Below are 17042 nucleotides of genomic sequence, written 5' to 3'. Positions count from 1 at the left end.
GTGTATTGAGTCAGGCTCTTTCCACACATGCTTTCAAATAATTATTTCCAAAAGTATTTTCATTGACTGCAGTGGGCATTGGATCAGATCTTAGTAAATTATGTTAAACTGAGTTTCCCAAATGTGTGGCCCATGGACCACTAGTGGGCCCACAGAGCACTAGCTAGTGAATTATAGAGAACTGGTTGGCTAATACAGTGCTGCTGCCTCCTCAAGTCCAGCTGCTAGTTTGCATTAAAACAGCTCAAAATGCCTGAAATACATTCATAATATTACTTTTTCCATGTAAACAATTCCTGTCGTTACCACAGGGATGTTATGTGATCATGAATGTGAGGGGAGTTGGTCCATGCAATTGCAAATAGGAGGGGAAGTGTCCATCAGACAATATCTTAATTACAATGTGGTCCACCCCATGCTAAACATCTGGTGTCTAGATTGAAAGTTCATTTTTTTGGCACGTCCAGTTATTTCTCATTCAGATCCCCATGTTAACAAAGATCCATTGTTTTTAATGTGTATGAATACAGTTTTTGCGTAACAAAAGTTCCAAGTCATTTAAGCATCAGTGAAAACAATCCATTGTGACAAATGCCAGTTGAACTCATACATTGTGTAACTTCACAAGTTTCTATGGAGAGTTGTTTATCTTCACTTTCTTGCTCTTTCTTTCACTTATTTTAAAGGTAAACTGCACTTTTCAAAATCAATTGTACTATTTTGTGCTGAAATGCACAATTAAGATGAGTAAGAGGGGCTATTAAAGTGTAGTGAACTATATTTTATTTCCATCGTGGGCTCCTCCTAAACTCATGGGTCACTGGGTCATAGCATGTCTCAGCTACCATGGAACTTGTCTGGTGCATGAGCTAGCCTATAAGCAGTCAGGTACCTTAAGTGTAAGTTTTTACATTGTGTGGTGTATTTTTGCAAAATCCCGTCTTTCCTATCCCCATTGTTAATTAGACTCTTTGTGATCTGAAGCAATGGGAAAGCTACAAAACCACATCATATAGTAAAACACCATTTACCTGGCATATTTTATACTGGGTCTATGATCCAGACAAGTTCCATAGTGGATCTGAGACATCATCATCCTAGTGCTAGCTTAGGTGTTGGATCTGGCACTCTACAATTTTAGGGGTCTTTAAATGGAAAGAAAAAGAGACCTTCAAAATCACACGTGTGTTAGGTGCATTTTGCTATTCGGGTATTCAACATGCAACTTTACACTTAGTTCATTTTAACAAAAAACTCCTGTGGGTCACCTTTTACATTATGTCTTCCAGATGAGTTATAAGTAATTGCCTGCTGAAATACATGGTGTCACTTAAAATTATGCATACATTTAATCTTTTTTATGGATAGTCTTTGGGGATTAACTAACTGGTGCTTAAATTGTCTCTAATTTTTTTTAAAAAAACTCTAATTCTACTGATTGGTCATTTGTTTTACCTATCTCAGGAAAGAAAGCAACACTAAACATGACAGTCAGTAAAGTTTTATTGTGTGTGTGTATTCAGTGTATTAGCTATTAAACCAAACTTTAGGTGGAATATATACAAACCTGATTTGATTTATTTTTATGTTTATCACTGTGGCTTTGAGACTAAAAATAAAATAGAGTGTCTGATTTTGATTTAGATCTGTCCCTGGGGACAGCACACAGCTGCCTATCACCGAGGATACATCAGTGTAGGAGGATTAACTGTTCACATGCACTTTAAACATCAAAGTGTTTATATGAAGTCATGGAAAATGAGTAATTCGTTTTATCATACTCTGTCTGAACTTAATGCCTCTTAAAAAATAAATAAACTTTTATTTTAAAAACAGAAACGATTAATATCATTAACTGAATGGAACAGTGTGTTTTTAAGTAAATTAACATGGATGCTGCTTCTATCAGTACAATTGGAGTTCTTTCCACTTATCAGTACCATCAGTGCACTGTATCAGTACCCTCTGTTCCCTGCTAAATAATGAGCAGACAGACATGATTGCTCTCTTCAGGATTACTTGTATGCATTATGGCACATAGTTTGCTGCTTTCTGGAAAATAATTAGCAGCATTTAATTGCCCTCTGTGTCAGGTGTTTCCACCATTCTTTTTAGCATTTTGTTCTGTGTGGCTAAACTCTTTTAATAGAGAAGAGTGTAGTCATTAATGATATAAATGCAGCACTTAATCCATATTATGGAGGTTACTGTGCATATTATTAAATCATTGTCACACCACTTCTATGGGTCAGCTAAAAGCTTAGCCTTCTTTTCTTCTTTCCCTCCCTCTCTTTGACTTGTTCTTTGTGCTGCCTCCCTCTTTATTGCAGTTCTCCCTCTCTTTGGTTTGTTTATTTTGCTTTTTCCATTCCCCCATCCCCAAAATGTCTTCCTAGGGTCTTGTGGGACATATGTTATGTGCCTTCTGTGCCTCAAAATGAGATACATTTGGGAGTGTACAAGTTATCCTATGCAACTCAGATCATAAATTACTCTGTGGAGTTTGAACTTCTTTTTAAATTAACATATATAAATTGAATGCTGTCTTGAGGGCTTTTAAAATGAGAATCTGAGTTTTCATTTTTTTTAAAAGTATAAAACCGTTGTGGATGCAAAGTAAAGCTTTAAAACATGAAGAGAGTATAACTGCTGCCTGCCTGAGTCTGCAAACAGTCTGAAACATGAGATCCAAGACGTGTGAACTGCCCTTTCTAAAACTTGCTGCCACTCCAAAGAGGTGCAGGATAATGGCATAGGCCTGATGTTAAGGGGGCTCCATGTGAGCTGTGCCTAGGACCCCCAGTGAGCTTTAATTCAGCCCCACATGAAAGTTAAATCTCAAATGAAAGCTGCTTCGCTGTTTGGAAGTCTAGTACTTCAGGAAGATAAAGGAGTTAACGTATACAGTAAACTAAAGCTTTTTAAAGTTTGATTTGGCTTGTAAACCAAGAAAACAAAAGATGTTTAATTTTGTAAGGTGTTTTTGTTCAAAGTCAGTAGTTTTACAGTCCTTTTCATGTGATGGGATGTTCCTGAAAGGTATTGTTCCTCTAAGGGCTTGTCTACACTGGCAAGTTTCTGTGCAGTAAAGCAGCTTTTTGCGCTCAAACTGCAGGCGTGTACACCCTGCCAAGCCACTTTGTGCGCAGAAGCTCCTCAGTTGCAACGCTGCAAAACAACCCACCTCGATGAGAGTCATAAGGCTATTTGCGTAGAGGCTCCAGCACTCTGTTGCCAGTATAGACACTAGATTGCTTTCTGCACTGTAATTGGCCTCCGGAGCTGTCCCATAATGCTTCAAGTGACTGCTCTGCTCATTGTTTTGAACTTATCTGCCCTGGAGACATGCGCCCCTCCTCTTTCAAAGCACCGTTTCTGACAACTGTTGAGTGCTGTGCTGATATGCTCCAGAACACAAAGCAAACCACTAATGTGGAATGCTTGTGCTGTTGAACACAGAGGGGTGTGTGTGTGCGAGAGAGAGAGAGAGAGAGAGAGAGAGAGAGGTGGGGGCCGATGTCTGGGTTTCCCCCACCCCCTACTTCAGGACTGGTTGCTTCCTGCCGCTGTCTGAACTTACAGCATGCTGACACACACTTTGTCCCCCAAAACACACTGTCTCTCTCCTCCTCCCTCCATATACAAACACACTCTCTGTCACACACCAACACCCACCCACACACACACACACTTCAATTGAAAAGCAGCTGGCAATGTAGTAGGATGCCCATGGAACAATGGGATTGGGAAACCTGCATCATGTGACACTGTGCCTGCCCCATGAGACATTGCAAACCCTTCCCAAAGCACCCTATGGCCAGTTGCACAGTGGGATAGCTACCACAATGTACTGCTGTGTTTGCCGTTGCAAGAGCTGCTAATGTGGATGCGCTCCAGCGTCACAAGGAGCACAATGTGGACATGTAACAGCAGTTTAATTACATCATTTTAATAAAAGTGGTATAACTTATGGTGCAGAAACTTGCCAGTGTAGACATACCCTAGGATGACTGCTGAGCAGTAGGGGCTGATGTTTTGTTTCACACATAGTTAACTTTTCCATTCATGAAAGCTGGCAGATAGATGGCTGGTGAGAATCTGCTGTGTCTTTCACATATCCCTCCACCTTTCAAACCCACATACAGACCAGGACCACAAACTACTCTGGGAAGAAGTAGCAAACCATGCAACTCATCGTAAATTAATGGAGTGGAAAATCAAGGCTTTGATGAACATAAGGCTACTGTAAATGAAGCATGCAGTATGAATGAGTACAGTTTCATTGTGGGAGAGGAGCAATTGTGGGCAGTTTAATGAGGGAGATGCTTAGAGATTGATAGATACTTCTGGGCAATTTTAACCTGAAACAGAAAGGTATAGTCAGACCCAGTTTGAAAAACTTGATTTAGGTATTTTACAGATATAAAAACAGTTCTACATTAAAATCTGTGGAAAGCACTTAATCAGGATGTGATTACCATATCATTGTTTGCAGGGTGGAGGTATAGAGAACAGAGTGTGCTTTTGATTAATTTAATTTTTGCAAATTATAAGAGTTTGAGCAGTAAAGAACCAGATGTGGTGTATGAGGAAATAATTCCTTTATTTCTTTAACGTGTTCTTAACGTGAACTTTGAAGGTAAATCAATAATTTGACTTTAAAACATTTTCAATAGGACTTAATAAATTAAATTACAAGACATTCATCTGAAAATAAGAAATATACAATCCAGTTTTGTCTAGGCTTAGATAAGCCTTGCAAAATTATCATGAAAATTTACCAGCCAGGTTCAAAATCTGCTCACTCACCATTCCCATTTTGGTGACGATAAAGAAAGAAATGTTTCACTTGTTATCAAAAATATTTCTCACTTTGGGTTTGAATTTTGCAAGACCAACTTTTATTAGCTCACTGTTCAAAGATAATTAGAATCAGGGTTTAAATTCAGCCAGAGCTGTCCAGGGCAGAGCTCCAGTAAATATTTTCAACCCCCCTGGAGTTTTTATAGCATGTTGTGGGAGGAGAGGGGCACCTCCGGGAAATATTCAGTAAGAATTTTACACCTGATTAGAATGAATATACACTTAACTTTCCTTTCCATCTCTTTGGTATTATCTCTTCTAAACAATTTGTTATGGTAAGTTTTCAGTCTCACAGTTCACCACTTTTCTTTGTATTGTATGTCCTCAAATTCTTCCAGCTTCAAGAAGTGGCTCACTTATCTGAGAGCATTTTTTCTTGTATAGGTTTTTCCATATCTGTACCCATGGTGCCTTTCAAATAAGATTTTGAAACTCAGGCAAAATAATGCAACAGTAATATCAGGTGAAAAGACAAAATCCATGGTTTTAAATTAAAATGTATCAGATTTACTCTGAGCAATTCAATTATATTGATTTTAGCAGTTACTTAGATTTCTTGCTGGAACAAGTTAATGTGCATCATCAACTGCATCTTCATGCATGTTCCATCCTGCAGCTTAATTCAGAGGTCTACAAGTGATAGAAACAGAAGAGGGAGTATTCCACTTTTATTTGACATGTTGAGTTGCAACAAGCATGTTTTCTGCAAATGTTTGGCCCACTTTCAGCAAATTTGTTATATAACTTTATTGAAACATCTCCCTGGTGAATTTTATACAACTGCATTTGCCTCTAATCACTGCAAACTGAAAAGGTACATATACCATAATGATTTCATCCTACTTCACCATGGATAATTATGAATGTAGGTCCTTTATTATTCTTTGTCCACTTCTAAGGTATAATTTATATCTGGTCTTCTTTACAAATAAGCTCAAATCCTTTAAAAAATTAAATGAATACACCACTTAAGATCCCAAATCATTTACAGATTGTTTGTAGATTAAACACTTACAGATACATTTTGTGATTTGGAGTCAGCAAAACGACAGTGTTTTTAGCATAAAATGTGTAGATTCAATGTATGAATGAAAACACCCTCTGATGTGCCCATTTATTGATACTAATAAAAACAAATGCTGTATGTGTAAAGTCAAAATATGGACTTTACAGTCTGAACTCACTCTGATTACTTAAAGAGTCTATGCTTAGTCTTCCCCAGACAGTGGTCCCCAAATTTGCTCTGCAGAATCATGTAACACCTTAAACATATTAAAAATATATAGTAGTAAAGTAGTTTATTTTTATTATTTTTACTGATATTTTTTAGTTTTTTAAGAGCCCACTGTATTTTGGAAAACCTGCACCAAGACTTGATAAAACATCTTTAATTAAGCAGTTTATCTAGATTTATATTGTAAACATTTACGTACCTTATTTAAAAAAAACAAACACCCTTTTTAGGCCTATAGCAGACAGGTTATTTTTCACATGTTGATATTTCTCCTCAAAGCACTGCCTTTCAAAGGGCTACTCATCCTCACCCTCACCAGTTTACTCCTTCTCATCGGCATTGAGCAGAGATGCCTCTCCCTTGCCTTCAGAGGGGGACACCTGGAACAGTATTGATGGTTCCTTGCCAAGAGTGCTGCCCCAGGCTAAATAGGAATGGCACTGGGCCAGATTCCTAAAGCGTGCCATCTTGACCATACCCACCTTACTGGGGACCATCATTGTACATGCCCTAGAGCAGATCTCTCTCTCACGTATCCAGAAAAAGGGTGAGATCCTACTGTCCATCAGCTTTCCTGGACAGATCTGTAATACCAGAGCCTGATGTTACCCTCCGGCAGATGGAGTTAATGGAAAGCCAGCAGTGATCCTCAGCTCCACCCAAAGTTGTCATCTTCATCACCTGATGAGGTAATGACACCAGTCCCTACCCTGCCGGGTGATGACTTCAAAGCCTTCCAGGAGTTTCTATCCTATATAGCAGAGACCCTGTGCATCAACAGAGTTACCCAAGAGAAGTCCCACCAACTGTTTGGTATTCTCAGCTGCACTACTTGGGCCAGGATTGCCCTGCCCATCAATGAGGGTGTAATGGAGCCAACTAAGGCACTGTGGCAAACCCTGGCCACTCTTCCTCCGACCTCTGAATGCCTGCAAAAAGGGATATCAGGAGACTCTAAAAGGCTTCAAACATCTTTATGTCCACTCAAACACAAAGTCCTCACTAGTATCTAGAGTCCAGCAGAAATCCAGATCTTCATAAGATACTCCTAAGGGCACAGACTCAAATAAATTAGACTTGTTTGTGTGCAAAGCATACTCCTTGGCCTCATTTCATCTCCAGGTGGTGAACTACCAGGCCTTGTTCATGAAATATAACTTCCTCATGTGGGAGAGGTCTCTCCCTTCCTGACAAAGGTCCCACCTCAGTACAGGGAGGAGTTTAAAAAAAAAAAGGTCAAATAGTTGCAAGCATGGCACCGCAAACAGCCATGGATGACATGGCTATGAGGTTGATGGCCACAGATACCATGATGACATGGATGCTTGGCTGCTAGTGTCAGCGATACCCAAAAGGAACAATCCACCATTGAGTTCCTGCCTTTTGAGATCAAAGAACAATGAGGTGCTCCATTCCTGAAAGACTCAAAGGCTATGTTAAGGTCCTTAGGGATTTACACTCCAGCTCTCTACCTGAGATCTTATAAATATCAGCCCCAACAGAGACAAAGGTCACAGTCATACTCTATGGGCCTACAACCTGAATGTCAGCCTCCTGAAAGATCCCAGTACTTTCGCAGACATCCATCCTTGACTTTCTCTGTTACTTACCTGACAGTCATAGAGGCAGCTGCTTTGATAAGAGTGTTTAGAGACACACCAGAGCTGATCGAAACCCTCTCTTTACCCTCCAGAGCCATCTTGCCCCTTTCCACTGAGCTTGGTCCACTGTGATATCAGACACATGGGTTAGAGACATCATCAACAAGGCAATGCTGTTCATTTCCACTTTACCTACTACCCACCTCCCTTCCCCTTTCCTCTTCAGAGACCCTTTTGTGATGCTCAGATGTTCAACCCAGACAGTAAGAGGTTGTGTCACCACCTGCCCTGCAACTCTTGGTTCCTTAAATGTAATGCAGCTGTGGCTCACACCCTGACACTAACAGCCAGCATACAAGCATGCAGGTCACATCCTGGCTTCTACTGCCCAGTCACTTTTTACAGGGTGACCGCAACACCCGCCAGTCCCAAATTTCCCCAAAACCATCTGCCCTGGAGTGTCCAGCTCTCTCGCTGAACGCGTGCAGAAGTTAAGTTCGCTGCTCCCGTAAAAAGAGAGCACCCCCTGGCTGATTACCTTAACTAGGGTTAACAAATAGTCTGTTTTAATCAAAGCACTGAATTGGTTTATAGAAAACATAAAGCAAGTTTATTAAACAAAAGGTCATAGGTTTAAGTGATAACTAATAAAAGGAATAAATATAGAAAGTGTTAAAAGAAAACAAAAGTAAAAATACACTTCTAAGAGTAAAACTTAATTATATGATCCTTGTTCACGATGGTTTCCCTACTTACAGCAACTTTTCCAGCATGACTAGCTGTTGCATCCAGGATCCACCCTTACAGAACCAGAGTGCTGGTTTCTTTGTTCCTTCAAGAGATGGATGCCAAAATGGCTTTCTGTCCTTGTTTATATCTTCCCAAAGTCATTGACCCTGCTTCAAGAGGCAGGGAAGGCTTCCTGGAGTTGCAGTCTCCATCCCCATCAAGATTATTAGGTGGTCAGTTTTTCCCGCTTGCTCTCATGATGGCTTTGTCTACCTTGATTGTAAATGTGCTTTCATGGTCTGTGCCTGATGACCAGGTTGGTCAGACAAGTAAATATGCATTCCTATGTCTAGGGCAGATGGGGCTTATGCATTGCTTGTCAAACACATTTAAAGAACATAATTCTATCACATATTTATAATTCATTGTGCACATCCTTCACATATATTACACAAATATTAAGGATCAGTGAGTTAGTTTTCCAGTGAGATATTACATGCCACTTTTTGGGTATATATCATGACAACAACGTGTTAAGTGTAATGAGTATGTCAGGCCTGACAACAGTTGCTGACACAGAGTAGTGAACCACCAATGGGCCTCTTGTTTCACACCTCACGACAATCCAATTACATACAGAAGTGGCCTCATTGCTTTATCTCAGCACTTTACAGGTATCACAGGAGTACAAGGGAAAAGGCTTCTAACTCCTGATACTTCATCGTCCCATCCTCAAACAACTCCAAAGCAAATACATATGCCTCCTCAGGTTCAGGATGGTAACACTTGCTTCTGTCATTCCATCTCTCCAGGGTCAGATTGGTTATTGGCTCTCACCTTACAGGAAGCATCCTTCCACATTCACTTGGCCCGCAGGAAGTACTTGAGATTCATACTGGGGCCAAATCATTATCAGTACAAGGTACTGCCATTTGGACTCTTCAGAACACTGAGAGTCTTTACAAAATATTTAGTCATGGTAACACCCCACTTGATAAGACACTTCCTAAGCAAACAACCAGTGACCAATCATGCATGGTCCCTGTGGAGATCCATCATAAAGTTGAAATTCCGTATTTGTGAGATTTCCATGATAGACCAAGGATAATGCCAGAATATCTTTTCCAGGGGGGGACAGGAGCCAGAGCTCATTGCCTGATGCCTTCCTTCTGCAGTGGAACCTAGGCCTTCTTTATAACTTTCCACTGATTCCCTTGATTCATCGGGTGATTTCCAAAATCAAAAGAGAACAAACCACAATCATTCTTGTGGCTTCATACCAAGAGAGATGGCTTTGGATAATACACCTGCTACAGATATCCTGTCAGCTGCCAATGCATCTCCCCCACTCCCTGGATTTGCTTGCACAGCACCAGCCTGATAGCCTATCCAGACGCAAAGTCACTGCATCTGATTAATTTGCCCAGATGTTAGCTGGGTAAGTAACATAGACAGGACTGTTCTAGAGAAGTCCAGGAGATCCTGTTATAGAGCAGGAAGACATCCACCAAAAGGACTTGTGCATCAAAATGGAAGAGATTCTTGATTTGGACCTCTCCATAGGGCATGGACCTTAGGCAGGCTACAGTACCAAAGATCTTCCATTGCTTGCTGCATCTGAAACACTCTGGCCTTATGGTCCACCTTCCAGCAATCTTTGCTTACCATATGCCAGTACAGTCATGCTTGTTCTTCTTATACCCCAGAGCACTGAAGTTCCTCAAGGTCCTGCTACATACTTATCCACTAATAAGAGAACCTTCTCTTGCCTGGAATCTCAACATTGTCCTCTTGAGATTCATGTGCTTTCCCTGTGATCCTCTGTCAGAATACATCTTACTTCAGCTCACTCTGAAGATGGTCACCCTTGATGCTGTCACTTCAGCTAGGTGAGTGATTGAGCTCCAAGCACTTCTGGCTGACCCCCTCTACATGATATTTCATAGATACAAATTGATGTTGTATCCTCACCCTAACGTCATCCCCAAGATGGGGTCTCACAGTTCCATCTCAATTAATCAATCAATTTGCCTGTCTTCTTCCCAATACCCAATTAACATTGAGAGAGAAGTTACAGATGCTCGACGTTTCCAGAGTCTTACTTTACTACATGGACAGAACCAAACTAATCATATTGTCTCCCCATTTATTTCTCGCTATAGCCATCCATTCCAAAGGCCAGGCCACCTTATCACATCTAATATCTAAGTGGATAATGCAACATATCTTTCTGTGTTGCCAGCTGGCTGCTGTACCTCTCCCACTGAACATCAAGGGTCATACCACCAGAGCTCAAGCAACATCCTCTGCCTGCATCAGAAATGTGCCAAATTCTGAAATCTGCAAGGTGGCAACACATAGTAACCCACTGACCTTTGTCAAACATTATGGATTGGACTTAGCCACGAGGGCAGATGCCAAGTTTGGGAAAGCAGTACAACAATCATGGTTCAGCTGATGCAGCTGATAATGCTTCATCCCACCATCCAGTGAGGGTGCTACTTGCCTATCACATACAGTGGGATCCATGCTGGCATACACTCAAAGGAGAAAGAACACTTACTTACTCTATAGTAATTGCGGTTATTTGACCAGCCCTCCATTTCCTGCTTTCAGAGACCTCAGTGAACATGGGCTTTGAATTGCAGGGGAACTGATGGAGGATTGCAGCTGCTCCAACTTTGATGTCCTTGCATTGGAGCATGAGAAGCCATGCAGTGCTTGCAAAGCCCCAATGGATACTGCTATTCAATAGACTCTGATCTCATGCTTGTGAGACTTATATGCACTTACAGTGCGATTCGCACTGACAGCAACATCTCAAAGAACCACAGTTACTGTAGGGTAAGTAATCATTCTTTTCTCTGTTTCGGATAAGTTTTGAATATGGCTTTAGTTGAATTATACAGTTGCTGATCTCCTGTTTGGCTGACACCAATACACTGATGAGGGTCACAGAAGACACTTTGTTTTTCTGAGGGAGAGCTATTACTAGTGTGCTTTCTATGAGCTGAGCAGATGAACATCCTGGACTTTTTTCCAGATTTTTTTAAATTGAGCAAAAAATAATAATTTTATACCCTGAAGACTGTTGTTATTAGACCTAGAAAGTGAGTTTTTGAGCATATACCACACTTTGTTTTTATTTGTTATATGCAGTTTCACAAAGAGAAACAGTACTCTGAAAAAGATGAGACAGGCCTGCTTCCCTTTAGAATATTGCCTTGTTAAATCTGTTTATCTGTATAGTTAGGAAACTGTTGCACATTCTATTTTTTGATGTTTTCGTCTTCACATTATAGTAAGGTTTGGTACTACTGAGATTTTAAACTGTCTGGGACAGGAACTGTCTTTTGTTGTGGGTGTACGGTGCAATGCAAATAGCAACTGCTTTCGGGCTGCCATCTGAGTGTGTCTTCCATTGCTCCTTTGTCATTAGAGACCCTTTTATCTCTGTTAGGTGATTGAGGTTTGACTCCAACTATGCTGTTGAAGAACTGCACCTTTTGCTATATTTCAGTCTGATACAGATTGATTCTCTTTGGGAATAAAGGAGGCTTGTAAAGCCATATTAAATCTCTGTTTGACCAAGGAAGTGTACCTTTTCCTTCCTAATGCTGACCATATAAAGTTTTTATGCATTAGTTATTTTGCTTCTATGACTTTTTGGGTGACCTTTCATCTGATGTAGATTGTTGCCTTCTGGGGCAGGCTGCACTAAACATGTAATAGCCCTGCTTAGAGCTATCCACTTGTTTCTTTCTTTGTATCTTGGTAAAATTAAAGGTGTCACTGTCACTCTAAAAGCTTGGTCTGGGACCTAGATAGGATGGTCTTGCCGTCTGGTGAGCTGAACTCTCCAGGATGAGCAGCAGAGCTTCCTTAGTTGAAGGCCTTTTGCCCAGTTTGCACAGATTTCAGAGCATGTTGTCATTTGACTTTGTAATTGATTAATTTTGTGTGGCTTGTGGGGTTTTACTTAGTTTTGGTTTATACTTCAGCTTGCAGCAGCAGTAATAAGGTTTATGGTTCTTTGCAGATTAGGAACTAGAGTAAAAGAACCCGATGCAGAGTAATGTACCGGTAATTTATACCTCCATGTGCCAGTGAGACCTCTTCTGCCAAAGGAAGTATTCACTCAAAAAGCAATGTTGCTTCTACGTGTCCTTCAGCAAGTAGTGAAGGGACAGCCTTTGAACTTCCAGAGGAACCTGGTCAGTAGGAAGGCTGAGGAGATGCTCAGTATTATTGCATGCACCATCTAACCTAGCCACACGCCTTCCCTGGATCTTACCACCCACTTGTTTTCAATTGTGCTCAACTTGCTATAGGTTAGATTTGAACCATTGACGTAGAGATGAAATGCTGCCTATGTATCCTGCTATTGATTCACTGCCCGAAACTTTCTGCAATATTTAGTAGATATATTTCTACTGCAAAAAATATAAAATTTTGACTATACATATTCTTTGCATAATTCTTAACTGTAAATGTTTCTATTTATGAAAAATGACTGTGGTTCATTCCTCTTGGGGGTGGGGGTGTACATACACACACACTTCTGTTGCAGATATACAAAATAATATTTTTGTTAAATCCACTTCACTATTATAATTACAATACAAAGAAATTGTAGCTTCTTTCTGCATAATATCACTAAGATATGGCCTATTCTATCCAGCCACACATCAAGTGCTTAAAGAGCTCCGAAAAAAGTGGGAGGGGATCATGATCCCCACATCTGCCCATCTCCCTGCCCAGTGCTCAATTCTGACCCCAGTGCCCAAATCAATCCTGTCCCTTCAGCCCTCCCATCTGTTCTGCCCCCTCCAGCCTCATCTCTGCTCCTCCTGCAGCCCATGGCTTTTTTCACATCCATCTTCTAGGCCTAGTGGGGGGCCTGCAGCAGGGATCCCTTCTGACCCTTCCAGGCTGGGGGGGCAGCTCCAAGAATTCTTCATCCTCCTCTGCCCTTTCCAAGCCTCATGTTGCAGGGAAGAAGAGGGGAGGAGCAGAGGAGCCATCCAGTTGTTCCCAGGAGAGGCTGGGGAGGTGGGAGCGTAGCTGCTCTGAGCTACTGTGCTCTTTCTGCTCTTCCCCTCCTCCATCAGAATGGTGTGGGCTTTTGAGGGGAGGGGCAGCGAGCTCTGCCTGCTTTCTGCACTAGCTCTGATTCACTGCTGTACTCCAGGAGGTGGGCAAGTAAGTGGTGAAGGCAGCTAGTCATAGAGGGTTTTCTCCAGTTTGTACTAAAAATGTGCACCCTTCAGCAACCCATAAAAAGAATAGGAGGACTTGTGGCACCTTAGAGACTAACAAATTTATTTGAGCATAAGCTTTCATGAGCTACAGCTCACTTCATCGGATACATTCAATGGAAAATATAGTGGGGAGATTTTATATACACAGAGAACATGAAACAATGGGTGTTACCATACAGACTATAACAAGAGTGATCAGGAAAGGTGAGCTATTACCAGCAGGAGGGGGTGGGGTCGGGGGAACCTTTTGTAGTGATAATCAAGTTGGGCCATTTCCAGCAGTTGACAAGAACAGTAGGAGGGGAAATAAACAAGGGGAAATAGTTTTACTTTGTGTAATGACACATCCACTCTCAGTCTTTATTCAAGCCTAAGTTAATTGTATCCAGTTTGCAATTTAATTCCAATTCAGCAGTCTCTTGTTGGAGCCTGTTTTTGAAGTGTTTTGTTCAAGAATTGCCACTTTTAGGTCTGTAATTGAGTGACCAAAGAAATTGAAGTGTTCTCCAGCTGGTTTTTGAATGTTATAATTCTTGACGTCTGATTTGTGTCCATTTATTCTTTTACGTAGAGACTGTCCAGTTTGACCAATGTACATGGCAGAGGGGCATTGCTGGCACATGATGGCATATATCACATTGGTAGATGCGCAGGTGAACGAGCCTCTGATAGTGTGGCTCATTGTGGATGTTATTAGGCCCTATGATGGTGTCCCCTGAATAGATATGTGGACACAGTTGGAAATGGGCTTTGTTGCAAGGATAGGTTCCTGGGTTAGTGGTTCTGTTGTGTGGTGTGTGGTTGCTGGTAAGTATTTGCTTCAGGTTGGGGGGCTGTCTGTCAGCAAGGACTGTGCTGTCTCCCAAGATCTGTGAGAGTGATGGGTCATCCTTCAGGATAGGTTGTAGATCCTTGATGATGTGCTGGAGAGATTTTAGTTGGGGGCTGAAGGTGATGGCTAGTGGCGTTCTGTTATTTTCTTTGTTGGGCCTGTCCTGTAGTAGGTAACTTCTGGATACTCTTCTGGCTCTGTCAATCTGTTTCTTCACTTCAGCAGGTGGGTATTGTAGTTGTAAGAACGCTTGATAGAGATCTTGTAGGTGTTTGTCTCTGTCTGAGGGGTTGGAGCAAATGCGGTTGTATCGTAGAGCTTGGCTGTAGACAATAGATTGTGTGATGTGGTCTGGATGAAAGCTGGAGGCATGTAGGTAAGTATAGCGGTCAGTAGGTTTCCAGTATAGGGTGGTGTTTATGTGACCATTGCTTATTAGCACCGTAGTGTCCAGGAAGTGGATCTCTTGTGTGGACTGGTCCAAGCTGAGGTTGATGGTGGGATGGAAATTGTTGAAATCATGGTGGAATTCCTCAAGGGCTTCTTTTCCATGGGTCCAGATGATGATGATGTCATCAACGTAGCACAAGTAGAGTAGGGGCATTAGGGGACGAGAGCTGACGAAGCGTTGTTCTAAGTCAGCCATAAAAATGTTGGCATACTGTGGGGCCACGCGGGTACCCATAGCAGTGCCACTGATTTGAAAGTATACATTGTCCCCAAATGTGAAATAGTTATGGGTGAGGACAAAATCCAGCCACCAGGTTTGCAGTGTCATTATCGGGGATACTGTTCCTGACGGCTTGTAGTCCATCTTTGTGTGGAATGTTGGTGTAGAGGGCTTCTACAAAACTAACACTCTCATCCAGGTTCTTATCATCTCACATCTCAGTTAGTGCAATGTCCTTTTCTTGCCTCACTCATACCCAGTCAGAATGCTTCTGCAGGGATCATTTTCCTAGCATGTTGCTTTAACCTCATCACCGTTCTCCTTGCTTCCTCCTTCTGGCTCCCTCCTCTCTGTCACATCAAACAAGCTAGTTGTTTGCGCTTTCAGGACCCATCCCAACCCATCCCTACCCTGCCTATCATCTCTCATTCTGTATCAAAAGATTGACTCGCACCTCATTTGGTCTATGATGCCAGTCTCCATTGTCTGCTTGTTAAATTTTTAAACAAGCTCCGTCATGCTTTCTCCATGCAGCCCCTCATGCTTGACAGGAGCTCCCTGTAAACTTCCATAGAGCTATTACATTCTCCTCTTTCAAAACCCCCTTAAAACTTTCCTTTGTTAGGATGCCTACAAAAGCTGTACCGTGTTTTCAGCTGTTGGGGTCCTGAGACCACAACCTATCATGCTGACCAATATTGTCTCATTGTTTTCTTGTATTTGTCAGTATTAATCTATTGTCTCTTGTCTTAAAATTAGCTTTTAAGGTCTTTGGGGCAGGGACTGTCTTCTGTTTGTACAGAATCTAACACAATGGGGTCTGGGTCTATGTCTGCTAAATGCTATGGCTATGATGATGGTGATGGTGATGATGATGATAATTAATAATAAGATGAAAATCAGAAATTACAGCCCTTGTGAATAAGAATCATTGCAATCAAGAAATTGATGAAAAATTATTTATAGATGCTCATGATAACAGAGCAATTTGTTGACAATTGCATTACTGTTGTCATTTTTAGCTGTAAGTAGACATTATTTTTACACTGAGTAGTTTAATGACACAAACACAGATATTTACATAAATCCTGGAGGCTACAACATGTAAAGGGAATTTTAGTGTTTCAGACTTCAGAATAGGGTTGAAAGCATTTATCAAACTTTTATAATGCTTCTTTTTTCTTGTGTTCTATTCTTCAGAGTACCCGAATGGCCTTGGACCATCTAGAGTCTGTTCCTGAGAAACTGAGCCTTTTGGAAGATTTCAGAGATTTTGGAGTGAGAAAGTTTTCACTTGTCTCTCAGTATTTCTGAATTGTTGAGAATAATTGACAACTTCCTGATGTGCAAAGAGAAATCTATCACCTAAAGGACATACAATGAAATCTAAACTACAGTATTCCAATTTTAACTCATATAGTAATAATGGGGTTTATTTCCTACTCTTGAGGAATTAGTTGAAAATCGTGGAATTAGTTTAACTTTATACTGGTAAGGAAATACTGGAATAAGAACAGATTTACAAATTTTATTAAAGCTAACATTAAAAAAATTATATAATACATAGGTTGGGAAAAGAGTGTTTGTACATTGGGGTATAGTGCTTAGATTAGCCACAAATATAAAGTTAGTTTTTAAGTTATATGACTACATTATGAAACTTTCAGTTTAGGCAAGCCAAGATAATTGAGTAAACTATTTCAAGGACTGTTGCTATAGTCTTTACTGACTTGTTCAAAATAGGTTGATGTGGTGCCTTTTTTATTAGTGATTATAACTTCTGCATCAATAATTAGAAAGAGGCAGGTTATTGTTTGATTTTTGTATAGACATAACATCCTGCTGAGTGCCT

At 40.9% G+C, this 17042-nt stretch overlaps 1 protein-coding gene across 7 annotated transcripts in view; it reads left to right on the top strand.

The window, feature by feature from the left end:
• The window catches only part of CEP128 (centrosomal protein 128), a 446026-nt gene that overhangs the window by 388257 nt on the left and 40727 nt on the right, over positions 1-17042 (top strand). For 6 of the 7 annotated variants that reach the window (XR_012159510.1, XM_073349335.1, XM_073349336.1 and 3 more), the window contains one exon: positions 16391-16468. The exons of the other annotated variant lie outside the window; for it this stretch is intronic. Coding sequence is in view for 5 of the 6 variants with exons in the window: in XM_073349335.1 (XP_073205436.1) it covers positions 16391-16468 (78 nt within the window). In the remaining variant the exon portion in view is untranslated. The remainder of the gene's footprint in view (positions 1-16390; positions 16469-17042) is intronic. 7 annotated transcript variants of the gene reach the window in all.

This window comes from Lepidochelys kempii, chromosome 6 (genome assembly GCF_965140265.1).
Source record: "Lepidochelys kempii isolate rLepKem1 chromosome 6, rLepKem1.hap2, whole genome shotgun sequence".
NCBI lineage: Eukaryota > Metazoa > Chordata > Testudines > Cheloniidae > Lepidochelys > Lepidochelys kempii.
This window is presented reverse-complemented; position numbering and strand designations above follow the sequence as displayed.